Source organism: Buteo buteo, chromosome 15, assembly GCF_964188355.1.
Source record: "Buteo buteo chromosome 15, bButBut1.hap1.1, whole genome shotgun sequence".
In the NCBI taxonomy this organism is placed as follows: domain Eukaryota; kingdom Metazoa; phylum Chordata; class Aves; order Accipitriformes; family Accipitridae; genus Buteo; species Buteo buteo.
This window is the reverse complement of record NC_134185.1, coordinates 22,202,729-22,218,832: the sequence shown is the minus strand read 5'-3', so window position 1 is coordinate 22,218,832 and position 16,104 is coordinate 22,202,729. Positions and strand designations below refer to the sequence as shown.

The 16,104-nt window shown below is 43.3% G+C and overlaps 1 protein-coding gene across 2 annotated transcripts in view; it reads left to right on the top strand.

Moving 5' to 3' along the window:
- Positions 1-107: 107 nt before the first annotated feature.
- The window catches only part of DSE (dermatan sulfate epimerase), a 35,251-nt gene continuing 19,254 nt past the window's right edge, over positions 108-16,104 (top strand). Inside the window, exons 1-2 of one of the 2 annotated variants that reach the window (XM_075046764.1) lie at positions 108-314; positions 13,295-13,763. In XM_075046764.1, coding sequence (XP_074902865.1) covers positions 13,348-13,763 — 416 coding nt within the window. In that variant the 5' untranslated portion in view covers positions 108-314; positions 13,295-13,347. Of the gene's footprint in view, positions 315-13,294; positions 13,764-16,104 lie in introns of those variants that run through there. The other variant, XM_075046765.1, reaches the window with a different exon arrangement.

The following is a 16,104-nucleotide window of genomic DNA, read 5'->3' as shown; positions in this document are numbered from 1 at the left end:
CCGGCGGTGAGTGCCCGTGCGGTGCCGGGCAGCGCTCCGCTCCCCTCCGGCCCGTCCTTTACCCTTCGCTCCCCTCAGGCGGCCGCCCCCGGCCCCGCCTGCTCCACGGCGGGCCCCGGGGCGGCTGACGGCCGGGCGGGCCCCGGGCGCTCCCCTCCGCCCGCGCCGGGCTGAGGGGGCCGGTTACCGGCGGATTTGGGAAGGAGGAGGTCGGAGGTGGTTGGCCGGGGGGCGTCCCGCGGGTCACCGGCCCCTCCGAGCTTGTCCCCGGCGGGTCGGGGCACCCCCGCTTGGACAGCCGCAGCCTTCCGGAGGTGAGGGGGGGGGGGGGGGTGTCCCGCGTGTCCGTGGGAGGGAGGTGCGTGGCGGGAGACGCGGCTTTTTCGGCTGAAAGCTTTCCCTCGGGGCGCCGTGGGTAACGGCTTTCCGCTCCCCCGCAGCACCGTCACCGCAGGAGCCGCCGAGCCCTTCGCTGAGGAGTCGAGCCCCCCCCCCCCCCCAAAAAAAAACACACGCGTGTGAAAGGTAAGCGGCAGCATCCTCGTCTGGCACCCAGGGAAGCCGAGAGGCAGGAAAAGAGCGGTTTGCCCCATGCAACTTCCTGCCGCTTTTCCTTTTTTTTTAATTTTTTTTTGTTGTTGTTGGAAAAGTGACCTGGGACCGCAGCTGTTCGCTCGGGAAGCGGGGGTCTCCTCAGCCCCAGGACGGCAAGTGGCGATTCCTTTAGCTCGCGTTGCATGAAAGCGATGCATCATCGCTTGCTGCCAGCTCTCAAAATTCGTTTTGGTATGAATGGAAGTAGCCATTCTCTCTGCTTTTCTGTCATTCCCTCTCTAAACAACGTAAAGGCTGCGATATTTTCCTGCGTTTTCAAGCTGGAGCGGCTTCCTTTTTGGACGTAAGCGATGGCAATATAAGAAATAGATACAGTTGTGAATGAAATACAGGAAGTATTGCTCAACTAGTTGGAGATTTTTGGTCACCCTAAGAAGACCAATTGCAATTTAAATAACACTAAAGTTTTAATGTAGTCTAAACAAAGACAAAGAAAAATCTCGGCTAAATATTGCCACATTATGTTTATCATGCCAACAATTATTATAACTCATTGCAGTATTTCAAACAAGGAACAATTCAGCTGAAGGGCAGCAGTGGGAATCAATAATTCAGATGCTGTTTATTACTCTGAAAGACTCTTGCTGGGTAGCCTCGGGCAAGTCACTCCACCTCTCCATGGCTCTGCTTCCTTCCTCATAAAACAGATAAACGTGCCTGCTTGCTTCACAGGGGTGTTGAGAAGTTTAATTAATTAATTTGTTTCATAACTACTTGGAGATCCTTGGGTGCATTTTTCTACAGAAGCGCTAAATATTATTTCAACCATGAGTTCTTTTACTATGTGTCATTGCTTATATGTGTTTCTTCAGTGACCTAAATTAGCTCAGTTTTTAGTGGAAGTCAACAAAGTAGCAGTTCTGCACTGGGATTTTCTTCACTATCTGTAAACTTCACTGGGGCACGAAACCAAAATACACTAATAACAGCGTATTTTACTGGGACAGAACTACTGGTACTTTAAGAAAATGTCATTTTCTTTTCTTGTTATTCAAAATGAGAGCTTCCTTTTGTTGTTTTGTTTGAAGCATTGTGGTACTTTGCATAATTTTGAGTTGGCATGAAAAAAAACTGAGTGGTGTTACTTAATACAAGAGCAAGAGATGAGAATAGTTTATGAACATATCTGTAACCTCTACTGTGGAGACTGACCTCAGAAGACACTTGGTGCTGGTTTTCCACTGTGTATTCATATACAATCTCTTCTAAAACCTGTTCTTCGGTCATAGAGGATATGGGTTGCAAAGGAAGAAATACATGACCTGAACAAATTGCTTGCCTATGGTAAAATTTGATAGATTCTGGTTGCCTAAGCGAGGTCGGTTTTTTTTACAGTGTGTATTAGTTATTGTAACTAGATATTTAGTAAATGTCCACACCACAATGGAGAGGAAAATGTGTTTAATTACCTGGCTAAATGTTAGATGTGATTTTCATAGGTTGCAAACAGTTATAAGTAAAAAGGAGTAGCTGGAAGCTAGTTTTAGAGTGCTATCTCAGTTTTGGTACTTTCTAAAGGCATGAGCCTTTAGAAACACTGCTCATGAGGTCTGTGTGTACCATTTCTTTTCCTCGGGTACAATGACAGCAAGCACATAAGCCTTTTCAAAACTGAATTCAAATAAAGCCTAGATCAGTGGTGATGGAAAGTAATTCCCATCACCAGGCAGCTGTTGGCTTGTGAATGAACATAGTGAGTTTATATGCTGGTGGAGAAATGGTCACATCCATCAGTACCCAGCAGTCTGAGCAGTGAGAACTAGGGTTAAATGAGGCTGTAAATGAGTCTGTAAACCAAAGTGTCCCTTCTCTCAGAAGTGATTGCATTTAGCTAAAACTGAGTCACATTCTTAGGCTTGTGTGTGGAAACTTGCACATCTGGCACCCACAACATACTCTAGCAATGAGCAGGAAGAAATTTAGTTACTACTGCTATTGTTCCTGGACATTTTGCAAGAAATAAAGCCCGTCTTCCCTGTTGGTTTTGGTGGGGTTTTTTTCTGAAGGGATTAAAAAAATAAAGAAACAAACAACTTTCCGTAACCATTGTTTCCTGGTTTAGACTTGGTAATCCAAGTGTCTGGTGAGTGAAAGAGAATATGACTTTTGCTTAGCAAGTTCTATTTAATTGGTAAATATGGTATCTCAGCAGCAAGTTTGTCCTGGCTGCTTACACCTTCTTTGCTGTCTCCATTCAGCTGGGGTAGATAAAAGAACATAGTTACAGTAGTGTAGTCCCCTAAAGCTGTTAAACCATGGTGCCAGTTTGTGTTCAGAACTGTAGCCACATATTTATAAATAGACTCACTATTTGGCAGAAAGACTTTCCTTTGAGCTACTCTTCTGTTTAGATGGGTAAGCTTTGTACCGATGTCTGTTAGCCCAGCTAAGCCCAGCTGGGGTATAATGAGGTGAGACAGAGCTGCATTAGCAAAAACGCCAAACCCTTGTGCGCTGCACTTTGGCTGGACTCGGTTACCTGCTCAGGATGGGAACGGAGCAGAGGAGGGGATTAAAGCCTGCTAGGAAAAAGGAAATTTAGCTGATGTCACCTGGGACCTTTCTCATGAATGCTTTGTCGGTAGAAGTTTAGGAGAAGTCAAGTGTTGGTAGCGGAGAGCTGACCGAAAGGGTCTGGACGTGTTGGGAATCACGTGAAGGACAGAGCGCTGGAAATGGTTTCTCCCATCAGCTGCTGACATCAGCTTTCATCCGCTCTTGGGACATGGTCAGGTGTGAAAGCCCGGGCACAATGCGGCCATTATGTACACGGTCTGAAATTACCTTTGTTTGGTCTGTCTTTCTGTTTTTCCCCTTGCTTAGACTCACAGAGTATACAGTAGGAATCGGCAATAGCGTTGTTCAGAGCAGGCGCTGGATTGTAGGGACCCTGCTCACTTGACTCGGGCAGGTATCACATCTCAGTACCAGATAAACGTAATTTTAACATAAGAGTTCCTTCACCACAGTTGTCCTGGTTTATGTTCTTATTTTGTTTGGTTTGGGTTTTTTTAATCAGAAATATTAAAAATGCTGAATATTTTACGTAAACCTGGTATGGCCTCTTAAGTTTTCTAATCATATGGCTGCCTAGAGTTGTTAAAGTATTTTCAAAAGTTGTTTGAAAGTATTTCTTTGGATGTCACATCATTTTAAAGCCTTTTAATCATACCCTTGCAGCCATGGTGCATCACGCCTCTGGCCAAAATGATCTGTCAGGTTTCAGCTCTGCTGCGAGAGTCATGCCTGCACAACTTAAGTCAGAAATGAGGTTACACGATTCTAAATTTCAAAATTAACCTGTAATTTAATGGTTATGTTGACACCTACTCACACAGATTGCTCATGCCAACTGTGAGTAGCTAAATTGTGCAGGAGTAATGTAGCCTTTTAACTCCATCTGCAGTTGAGGCTTCTGTCCCTGAAAATGTAACTGTCACTTTTTATTAAGGGTATCCTGCTCTTCTCAAAGGTATTCTGGGCAGCAGTGAGGACAGTAATAACACTGAAGGAACTACAGGACAATACATTTTATTGTCTCTCCAAGTTTGTACCTTGAAAAAATCAGCTGCATCTGGGTACATCTATCTATGGGGAAAGAGAGAGGTACTATATGCTATATCTAGATATATAGAGAGAAACCATAGATAATGAAATAACAGATGAAAGCAGCAGAGCTAACAGAATTGTACCAATAATAACAAACAGCATATTGATCTGCAGAGAGATGTAACTACCAGGTAGGGTGGTGCAATTTAGGTCTACAAACAGAGAGGCTGCTATCCCATAGCAAACTAAAGAGTAGTTCTTCTATGTGAATACACATTTGGAGTCTGCATCCACACATCATAAGATCATATGTAGATAATATAAAGGCAAGTGTTGATTTAAATTGCTCAGTTTGCAGTCTTTTTACGTTCGTAAATTGGCTAGCATAGGTGCCTTTGGACACACTTTGCTGGTGCTTCTATACACTGTCACAATGCTTTCTCATAAATAATAAATAAAATCTTAATATAGTTTTGTATTCAAGGCCGAGTCATAAACAGAATATGGAAACATAGTTAAAATGGGTTTTGATCCCATAGCAACTGAAGGATATGATGTATTTCAGAATTCCTGTCTGTTAATATGACGTACTGTGGAAATGCTTTACAAATAAAAATATTTATTTGGTGTCTTCAGCTACTAAAGTCTGTAGATAGATATAGATATACATGGACTGAGGACTGGTTTTGTAAAACTCCAGCAGAAACACTTCATTCATTTCCAACATCTCGGAGGCAACTGAATGAAGGACAATTAAAACAAAAGGCAGGAAGGATGAAAACTGTTAATTATATGTAGTAGAGGAGAACAAGTAGCCAGGGGACTTAAAACATTTAAAGTATTTGGAAGAGTAAAGGTCAAGGCTAACAGAGAAGTACTGGTTGGAAAAGGGGATAGAAATTAAAGTCAGAAAAGGAAACACTAGTCTCATTATCAGAAGTTTCTGGTGCTGTAATCGGCCTCCTAAAAAGTGAGGGAAGCTGCATGGCGTGCGGCAGTCTGAGTGGGCAGGATTAGGCACAAGGAGGAATTCAGTTTTGACAGCAGTAAAATTGGCTTTCCTCTTTTGCACATGTGATTGTTCTCTTCTGTCCTTCATTTGCGCCTCCTGGGCGTCGCAGTTGCCCTCCAAAGGTTTTCTAGCTCTTCCTGCGCACCGTGGTCGGACCCCTCGATCCACGCAGAGACCACGCTCGTGGCTGCCTCGGGCGATCTCCTCCTCCGCTCCCCGCGAGGCGCAGCCGCAGGCTGCTGTCGGAGGGAGCCCCGAGCGCGGTTTCTGACACCCCCACCGACGGGTTCGCAGCCTCACGGAACCCCTCCGTGGGTCTACCTGCGTGGGCCGGGAGGATGCGTTACTACTCTGCAGCTGCCAAATGAATACCGTTTTCACCACCCAAACTGTGTTTCTGCGGTGTCTGTTACCCTCAGAGTCCCAGGCCCCAAAAGTGCCCTGCGTGCTGTAACAATATAATAGATGGATGAGTGGTTTGATTGACTTCTGGGACATTAATGGGGCGGACGAATGTAGTTAATATATCCTTTTGGCCGATATGAAAATTCTCAAACTGTCTTCCATCAGTGTTAGCGTCTGTGAAAAGTGTTCTGCAAAAAATAACTATATTTTTAATTATGGAAATGGCCTTTTAAAAGTACTTTAGCTCAGGATAAAATGCTGGTGCTCGAAAGGAAATCTTTCTGTGGTAGCTTATAGTTTTATGCCTTTGATGGTAAAAGTGACTAAGCTTTCATTCACTGAATGTGGATGCCTTAACAGGCATGTCTGTACTGGTTGGGAATGATCACCTTCAGGATTCTGGATATCAAAATGACTTTCTTACTCTTTCTATACAGTGAAGTATGGAATAAGAGATCCCAGTAAAGGTTAGGAATAATAATGCTAGAGCAACCAAAAAATTACTGACAAAGCATATACAGTAGGATAAATTGTAAAATAGAAGAAAATTCCAAATTCCTAGATTATGGTTTGGGCATGCAGACAATGTAAATCTTGTTTTTGCTTGAGGCAGAGAAGGTTATGCGTTCAGTGTGCACACATGTGTGCCCTGTTAATTTATATACACAGTGGTAAAATAGACAAATAAGCTTTTAAATGAAAGGAATAAACAGGTGAAACTTCCATCGCAGATACCTTATACATCCTACTGTAAACTTATAAAAGTACTTTGCAGTTGCTGTTGTATCTGTAGTATGGTGGAGAATGAGAGCAACCCTCCATTCTCCCAGAATGATGGTCTCTCACGGCTGTGTACTGCTCTAAATATATCCATTGAATTTTGTGCGTAGATCAAAGGACAGACACAAGTTTAAATCTTGACTGCTGACATGATGTCATATACTGATAAATCCTATAGAAACTGGTTGTTTCTGGTTGCCTTTATGATTTTCATAGCACAGCTGTAATTCAGGCATTTAACTTGATACAAAACTTCTTTCAAGGTATTTCAGATCACTTCAGAACAAGTGCAATACTAACACCTGGGTACGTGAGCTGTACTTTATTTATTGTAGATTTGATTCTGAATTTTATTTGGGATTTCAGTATTTAAGCTTTTAAATACCTTTGACATTATATAATTGTGACATAGCATATTTCTCATAGTAAAAAAATCAGAGGAAAGAATGAAGTAATGTCCCCTGGTGGTTAAGGTTGTGATAGGTATTTTTCAAGTTGTAAGCAGTGATTTTACACCTTTCCAGCATTTTTATTGGAGAGACAGATGGTCACTGGTTTTATCTCACTGACCAAAAGGGGGATGGAGGAAGGACTCCCGATTGCTCTTATGCTGGGACATGGGAGTTTCCTGCACGGGTGTCCAGCCCGCAGCTTTGAGAGGGACTCAGCAGTACCACTTGCTGATGTGGGAACTATACAGCTTCGGAGCTTGGTCAGTAGATTCATTGTGATTGTTACAGTACAAAGATAAGTTCATAGTTTTCTTGGTCCCACTCCGTCTGCCGCCTAATTTTGCTCTATTGGATATGTTTCTGTGAGTCAGTAGGAACCAAATGGCAATATATATGGGAATTAGTCTCTGACCCTTTTACCTCTCTGTTTTTGTGGACTTACCCTGCATTTTTTAGTACTTAAATGTTATTGGATTCAGTTAGAGGACTTAATTGTTCTCCTATTTTTAAATATGTTTGCAAAATATTTAGATCAGTGGTAAAACTGACATTGTTGGACAAAATAGCTCTCCAGTTGATGCAAGTGTTGTGATTTTTAAACCACTACCATTTCCAACTGATTAATTCAGTTTTATAGATGCTGTTTCTCTTATCAGCAACAAAGTCAATTGCAATGTGTGCGAAAAGATCTACTAATTACTTGAGCTATTTGGACAAAGTGCCAAAAAAAGAGTTCCTACAGAAGTTTGCTTTTCTCCACTGTGATCTAACCTAGCACTAACATGGCAAACAGTTCTATTTTAGCTGCTGTCAGCATTGGTACAAAAAGATGCACCCCCGTCTCCATTTAATGGGACAACATGCCACGCACATCTCCTTGCAATGTTACCTATTGGTTTCATGATACTGGTATGGCAGCAGCTGTTGCTGGTGGTTGACCATTTCTTTTTAAAATATCTATGACTCTCTTACCTGTTTTAGCATTGGGTGCTAAAATTACTTACTGTCAATTTAGTACTAGTACTTTTGAATGGCTTAACAAGGTGATCTTACCACGTAACTTAAGTTGTGACAAAAGTATAGTGACGCTGTTGTTCAACGTGAAATTGAGCATTACAATTACAAGCATCACAAAAAATTGAGTGGAAGAAGTTTGCTTTCACTTTCAGTATTTTATCAAGAAGTGATGCAAAAAGATTATGAAAGTTAAGTCCTTGCTGATCCAGAGGTCATTGTCTAAGGTAAAAGTTTGCAGGCTGAACCTGAAGATTTGCTTTTTGTCAGTATGGTGGAACAGATTTTCCGTTAAATATTTGAACACAATTCTTACCCAAACACTTGTGGGGGTAATTCAGGCAACAATAATGAGAACTGTAGCCTTTGTGGAAAATAGGAGCTGCCCAAAAGAAGACGAAATTTGTAAAATCTGCGGAGCTAAGTCATTAAATGGTAATTTTGAGTTTTAAACTAGTTAAAATATTTGGTTTTTCTTACAGGCATAGATGTTGGCTACTCGAGCTGAGTGTCAGGGCTACTCTGACCTTCTCTGGAGGCATGTAGGCACTTTGCAGGGGGGGTCAGAGGAAAGCCAGCATATCCGTAGCAGAGACGCCAGGAGTTTGCCTGCAGCATCTCCTGAGCAATCTAGAAGGAGAAGACAGCACAGGAGTGGGAAACCCAGCTCTCAGCGAGGGTGTAACTCCATCCACCTTCTCCTGGCTGGAGACTCCTGTTCCTGGTTGAGCGTTAGCCTTCCCCAGGGTACACGGTGAGGTAGAGGAAGGCCCATGACTCACAGTGGGTCATGCAGTGATGTGGAGGAGGGCCCACGACCTCGGTGGGTCCCACAGAGAGGTGGCTGAGGGCCCATGTGTGATGGAGCGGGCAGGTCTGACTTGTTCATGTCTCAGCCCTGGGCTCTGGGGAGCTCCTTCATTCAGAAACCTGAGTAATCCGTGGTGTTGCAATACTTCCAGTTGGTGGAAGTTTTAGGCGCCAGAAATCCCACCTTTCTGTTCCTGTAAATGTTGAGGTACCCGTGTCGGAGGCGAGTCATGGACTGGTGTTGGAGACACTAGGGGACACCCCTGCAACTTCTGCTTTTTAAGAAGCAACGCAAGTGTTGTCCCAGCAAAAAGCATCCGCAAAGCACAGTGGCCCTTCAGAACTGATACTGCAGAAAGCCACGATTCTTAACATGTTTTTATTTCTGCAATGATCCACAAGAAGGTCAGATTGCATCAAGGACAGCTGTGCCAGCTGATGGTGCTAACAGAGCTGTCCTTCCCTCGCCCCCCCTCCGCTGGCCCTCTCCCACTCCTCAGCTCTCTCTGCCGGAGCAGCCCTTCTGGGCACAAGTGGCAGGAGTAAACAGGGCCTCTCTTTTCCTTTAAATAGTATATCAAGCCAAGTTTATTTGGCGAACTTATTTGTATAAACCGATGTTCAGTTACTGGCATGAGCTTTACAATCTTTTTTTTTTTGCTGCAGTTGAACACCTACTCATTGATGCAGATTGGGAGAACTGAAATAGTTAAGATGTAGTCTGTTTTTTCTAGAATAATTAATGTTCTTTACTGTTTGTTTCTGCTGGCAATGGAGTGGAAATCATGGCAAATGCTCTTTTGGTCTAGGACTAAGCGACAACCTTTTCAAAGCACTTTGTATATTAGCATTTTCTTCCATGGGCAAGCATCCTTCACTCTCCTTTTAATTTTTAATATTTTATCAGGTCATGGTTTCCAAACTGAATAAAACCCCCTCATTTTCAGAAAAGGTTGAGTTGCTTGGTAAAGTTTTTCTTGGAAGATGTGGCTGGTAATGATGTAGTGTAATACGAGAGTAAGAAATTCTTTTAACTTTAAAAAAAATGGTATTGTGAGTGCAATTTAAGCTATCAGAAGGCCCAAACTCCTATTCTTTTGAGCCCTGTGTATCAGACAAACTTGTAGCAGGTCCACTCACAACTGGTAAGTTGGATCTTATGCGGCCAGTTATCTGTGCATGTCTGGCTTCACCTAAGCTATGCAGATAATCAAGGTTCATATGTGTGGCTTTGAGCAGTGCTAAGTGTTTCTTTAGCTTTCAGTGTGCATGTAAGTTAACTAGGGAAACCTCAAAGTATAGAGTTCAACACAGTTGAATATGCGTTCTGCTTCAGTGGTTTTGGCTTGGTGGTCCTGTCCCCGTCCCCCCCACCCCAGGTACATTTATACCATTTAAAGAATTCTAAATAATCCCTAAATGTTACTGGGTTTGGTCACATTCTCCTTCAGAAGGTGCTTTGGTTCTTTTCCAACCACGTGATAATTTTTGAAGTGGTTTCAGATATATGTTACCAATCAGTGTAGTTTCTAAACAGCTACTGCGATGAGGAATGGCGATGACGCCCATTAGCCCTGCGGAGTTACCGGGACGAGTCAGCAAGGCAACGAAGTGTGTGCCCGGGTCTGGTCCTCGGCAATGAAGAAGTGCTTGGTGGTGTGCGTGGCTGAAGGCAGTTTGAAATCCCTGCAGGGGCGGTTCGTCATGGCCGTATCCAGAACCAGCCAGTTTGTATATCCTCACTATCTAGGTGATCGTTTTTATTGCAAATCCACAGGTTTATTCTGTTTGGAGCTTTGCGATTGTTTTTGTTATTACTTTTGCTGGCCCTGCTTTTAAGGACATCACAGATGAGAAAACATGGAACATCTGCCTCTCTCCTCGCTCTCTGTAGCGCAGTTTGAGGCCACAGCAGTGCCGTCCTGGGGTCTCGCATGGGCGATGGTCTCCACGTGGTTGTGGCTGGTGCCTCCACAGAGGTTTGCATGGAAAGGAAGGTGGACTGCTTTCTAGCTGCCTCCTCCCATCCACCAGTCACACCAGGCTGAGCCCCGCAAAGTTACCGGGCAGGGCTCACCGGCCCCACTGAATTGTGGCTGCCATGGGTTATTGTCTTCATATCATAGGAAGGGTCTCGGTGTGACTTAACCAAGAATAAATGACTTTGTAGTCCTGCTTTCGTCACTGCCTATTGACTTTCTTCCAGATCTTGACTCTCAGTATGCTGCCTATGAATATACCCATGAAAAAACCTATGATTGGTTTTCCAGTTACACTGTTGTTAGTCAGAACAATGTGGTATGGTGGTTGCTTCTCATGTACAAGGTAAAAAACCAAAGGGTTTACCTTCTCTATTAAATGCACACACGCGTGAGGGGAGAAAATGAGGGGGGTTATTGAATTCTTAAAATATGGGCTATGAATTTTAGACAATGCTGGAGGTGGTTGATGATGGTGAAATGCTGGGAAATGTGTGTCCAGATTTACAAAGAAGGAGTTCTGGGAAAACTTACTGTATATTTCCTAATTTCTGGTCAGAAAGACCCTAATTTAGGGAACTCTTAAAACCATCCCTAAATATATGTATGTGCTTAATTCTTATTGATGTGCAGAAGCACTTACAGAAATCAAACCAAGGAAAAGAATGCATGAAGTCCTCACTGCTAGCTGGGATTTTTTTCTGATTGTGTAAGCCAGGAAACTTCTTCCAATGTATGATCATCACAGAATAAGATACAGGCATTTTTTGCCTTTTTTTCAGATTTTTTTTTTTACGTTCTTTCCTCTGCCCCCAGTTCTAAAGGATCATACGGGCTTTAAAAAAACCTATGGTGTTTTTTTTCAAATATGAAAAAGCAGTTCTTTTCAACAGTTAAAAAAAATGACATCATGTTTCAAACATAATGTACTGGTTTGTCTGGTTTTTACCTCCTTCCTTTCAAAATTTACTGTTGTATGGTTTCCTTATTTATAGATGAGAATACGAGTAGACTTGAGTATGTTTGGATAAACTACGGTGCATGTTTCTTTGTATGTGTGTATGTGGTGAGAGACTATGTACATATAGTAAAAGTATTACCAAATAAACCACCCTGTGATCTGCGTAATGTGTCCTGTAATGATTGGTTTACATCCAAAAAAGGGCAAAACTTACTTGCAAAATGCATTAAAATACTATGAAAATGTCATCTTCCATTATGCTCTGTTAAAGCAATTATGTTACGCACTGTAATATATAAATGTAGGCAGTTACAGGGTGCAGTATTATTTTTACCCTAGGCAGGAATGCACAAGAAAAGATGTACTTCTTGGCCAAAGATGCTTGCTCCCAAATTAATTTTAGGAGCTGAACATAAGCACCTAGAGGGTCCGTGTACCCAGTAGTCATGGAGGGACCCAGCCTATCAAGGTTGTCTCATTGTCTATGCACATATTAATGACATTGTTGAATCGGGATGTGGGTCTCTAAATAAGGTTTTAGCAGCCTAAGTTTCTGTTAGAAGATTTTGGCATCTATAGGTAGGGAGCTGTGGGGAGAAATAAAAGGTTGCTTTGTACTTCAGCTTCTTACAAGTTTTATGACTGAATCCTATGCAACAGGTTTTCCATGGAAAAAACCATTTCATATTTGTGTTTAGGTTTTCTTTCCTTCTGTCTATTTCTTCTTTTAATAATTGAAAACTACTGTTCATTATTTACATAAAACTGTCTCTCTTGGGTCTGCTTTCTGTAACCTTTCCCCTCAGAAGAATTCTAGGAATTTGCCGGCTTTCCTCAGGGGGATCCTGGCCATGTTTTATCTGAGACTAGATAGTTGGTGATTTTTATGAAGTAACTTACTATGTTTAAATACTTGCATTTAACCTCTGCATAGATTTGCCATTTGAGCACATTTTAAGAAGTCATGTACGTAGGAAAATACGCGCTTTAATTCAATGTTCAGCCTTCTTGGTAGCTGGCAGTAAATCTCCACATGCAAAATGGAGAGCCCCTAATAATAATAATAATAATAATAAAAGCAAAAACCCTAAATGCCCCAAAGGCAAGGTATTTCAGCTGTTTTTCTAAGGCTCTGCCGCTTTCTCTTTTTTCTTTCTGACTTCTTTTTTTCTTTTTTTCTTTTTTTTTTGAAAATGAGGACGTGTCAGAACCGGAGGCCTCAAGCGCAGTATAAAATGACCCCGGCGCAAACCTCCAGCATTCTTCATCCTTCCCTCTCCAGCTGCTAATATCAGCCAAGGCAGCACGCAGGCTTGGCTGCCGCCAGCACAAGCTCCCCGGCTCTCCCCCATCCTCCTCCCCTCCCGCCCTCCTCCGCTTGCCAGTACAGTCAGCACTGCCTCATATTAGGCACCACTGCAATTATATGAAATCTCAAGTGCAAGAGCTGGCAGTGTGTTCCTTCGCCTCGTATCAGCTACTAGAGGGAAGACGTGGGAGGGAGGGTGTCTCTTCAAAGTGTACAGTTTTTTCCTTAGGATGAATTGCTCAGCAGGTATTTTGTCTGAAGTATTCATATAGAAATGATTTGAAAGCCACCTGGACGATACGTGGGGTTCATTAAGTCTAGATGGAGTCGTATTTCCTAGAGAGCATCCTGAATTTTAGTGTCTCACGGATTCATTTTCTCTCTCTCTTTCACGTCCATCTGCCATAGGATATTTCAAAGATGGTTTGGCTGCCAGTGAGACTTGGAGATCTGATGCCACAATGAGGACTCACACACGGGGAGCCCCAAGTGTGTTTTTCATACACGCGGTTTGCTTCGCCTTTGCCTGCGGCGCCAGGGAGGACCCAGACGCGATGGTTCCTTTTGTCAACGCCAACTATGACAGCTACCCCATGCTCTACTTCTCCAAAGGGGACGTGGAGGTTCTGCGACTCCAGGCCACCACCACGCACCAGCACATTGCAGCTCGTCTGATCGAGGCGGTGCAAACGATGCTGTCGAATCCCCTGGAGTACCTTCCTCCCTGGGACCCGAAGGAGTTCAGCGCTCGGTGGAATGAGATTTACGGCAACAACCTTGGGGCCCTGGCGATGTTCTGTGTGCTCTACCCTGAAAACATCGAGGCTATCAACATGGCCAAGGATTACATGGAGAGGATGGCGGCTCAGCCTAGTTGGTAGATTTTTGTCTTTTTTTTTTTTAAGTTGTTCTTACTGTATAAACAGCTTGCAGTTGGAGGAGTGAGTGGATGAGTAAATTGCTTAAATTATTTCAGTCGTTCTAATATTCACTGTAACAGTGACTAACTTGCTGAATGCATTTACCCTCATCTGGACCAGCAGTGACACGCAGATTCTCACCTTCACTGGACTTACCCTGTTGCAAATTAATTCTGAAAGAAGGAGCATGACCCTTTGTCTACCATCCTAATTGCTGTAAAGTTAAAAAAAAAAAAAAAAAAAAATCCAAACCCACTCCCAATCAGAAGGCAGGGTTTCCCATCTGATTTGTGTGAAGAAGTGCTAAAAGTGTTATTTTTAATCTCTTTTTTTCCAGACTTGTACATATCTTTTAGGTAATTCTTCCTTAGGAAGAATTCAGAAAAAGGTATAATTAGGTATAGGTAAAAATGACACTCTTGAATTTCTGCAGTCTGCTCTAACATCTGTTTGAGCTTCAGTTCAGACTTGCAGTTCCACTTGGCTGTACGGTTCTTGGGCCTCCTCTTAAGACATACTAGGACATGATAAAGATTGTTGTCCATCTGATTACTTTGCTGGAACTGCCTGAGTAACTGGCATTTTGACGACCACCTCCTGGATTAACCTCACCTGGATGTGAGTTGTCATCCACAAGTGACTCTGTCCTTGCTGTGCCATGCTCTTTCTGTGGGGACAGAAGTTGATGTTTTCACTGTACGAGCGAGTCCAGCAACTGGGACCCCCAGGTCTCTCTCCTTCTCCTCATCTTCCTTTTTCGTACCTACTAGCAGACCCCTACCCCCTTCACCAGGTGCCACTCAATACACCTTCCAGACTGTGGCCCAGGGTTGCTGCCACTGAGAGGAGGTCGGAGGATGGAAACACAGGCTTTGCCAGGACGGTGGCTTCTGGCCAGGGCAGCGAGCTGGAGCTGCGATGGGGCACTGCTCCCTCTGCCGCAGCTGCTGTCCTACAGCTCCGTGGTGGAAGCAGCTCAGCAGAAGTCTGTGTCAGGTTTCAAGTCAGCACAGGAAGAACCATTAGCTGTTCAAGCAGTATTCATTGCTCAGACTACCACTGTTCCTTACCTTCTTTGCATTGAGACCAGCTAGCAGTGTCCTATAAATGGTATCCATCCGTGGACCGTCATTGCAATTATGCTGGATTTGGGCTAGCATAACTTGGGATCCATTTTCTCCTGGTGGGCATGATTTAAAAGTCATTACAGTGTTGGGGTTCCCCTATACCAAGTATTGAAGTGGTGAATGCCACAGAAATACAGAACTAGAACAAAAGAAGTGGTAGGAGAGAGAAGGGACACACTGGGCTTAAGTTGCTTACATGTCACAGAAGAGAGGACATCCAAGGACATGTAACTATCTCCAGCAGGACCTACGGACTGCTCCAAAGTCAACACCTTCCTCCCTAGTTTCGTTGTTCGCACTCTTTCTTAACTTGATTTGGGTAGTGTGAACATATAGTTACATGGCCATCTGTTTTAATGGAATAAGAAAGAGGAGCAAGCAATATTTTGAGTAGTGGAACTTAATTGTGTCTTCCTTCTCACTTTCCTATATCTCATTCACTGTCTCAGTAACCTCATTTCAGTTCCTCATGTCCTGCAATTCCTGCCCTAGATTAATTGTGATTCCTCTGTCCCTTGCCATAATGCTCTCCTTTGTCCCAGCTGACCAGATACCCACCAGAAGTGAGCAGATATCCTATTTCCACTTGACTTTGATGATATTTACCTCCCCCAAACTACTGTTTTTCTCAAGCAAGTATCTTGTGTTACCTCGATGAAAGAGAAGCCATGCTTTTCCCATCTTTCCCTTCTGATGTAGATACGTCATTCAGCAAACATCAAGGTTTAGTCAAGGTTCTCCGCTTTGCAAAAGAAGCAGGTGTAATGCACTTAGTAGGGGAAGTACAGGAGGAGGAAATCAGAAACATAGGCAACAGGGATGGGGTAAGCTGCCCTTTGTATAACGACCAACTGGCCAGCTTTACAAATGCTGTGACAGAAACATGGATCTGGTTTCCGTCTTTGCATTTCCCCTGAAGACAGGCTGAATGCTGTCAACATAGAATTCACACTATAGTACCATCAGTGATGGCAGTAATATAGATCCCTCTCCCTTGTCCAACAGTGGTTTTCAGGAAACTGTAGGAATGTAAGATCTCTGAGGCATGGACTACTCTGTCTGGCTTTTCTCAAATAGGTCAGCAGGTTCAGAAGCTGAAGGAGCAGACAGGCAGATTACATAAAACTGTTTTTTCTAAGAAACTTAACTAAAAAGTACCAGAAAACATGTT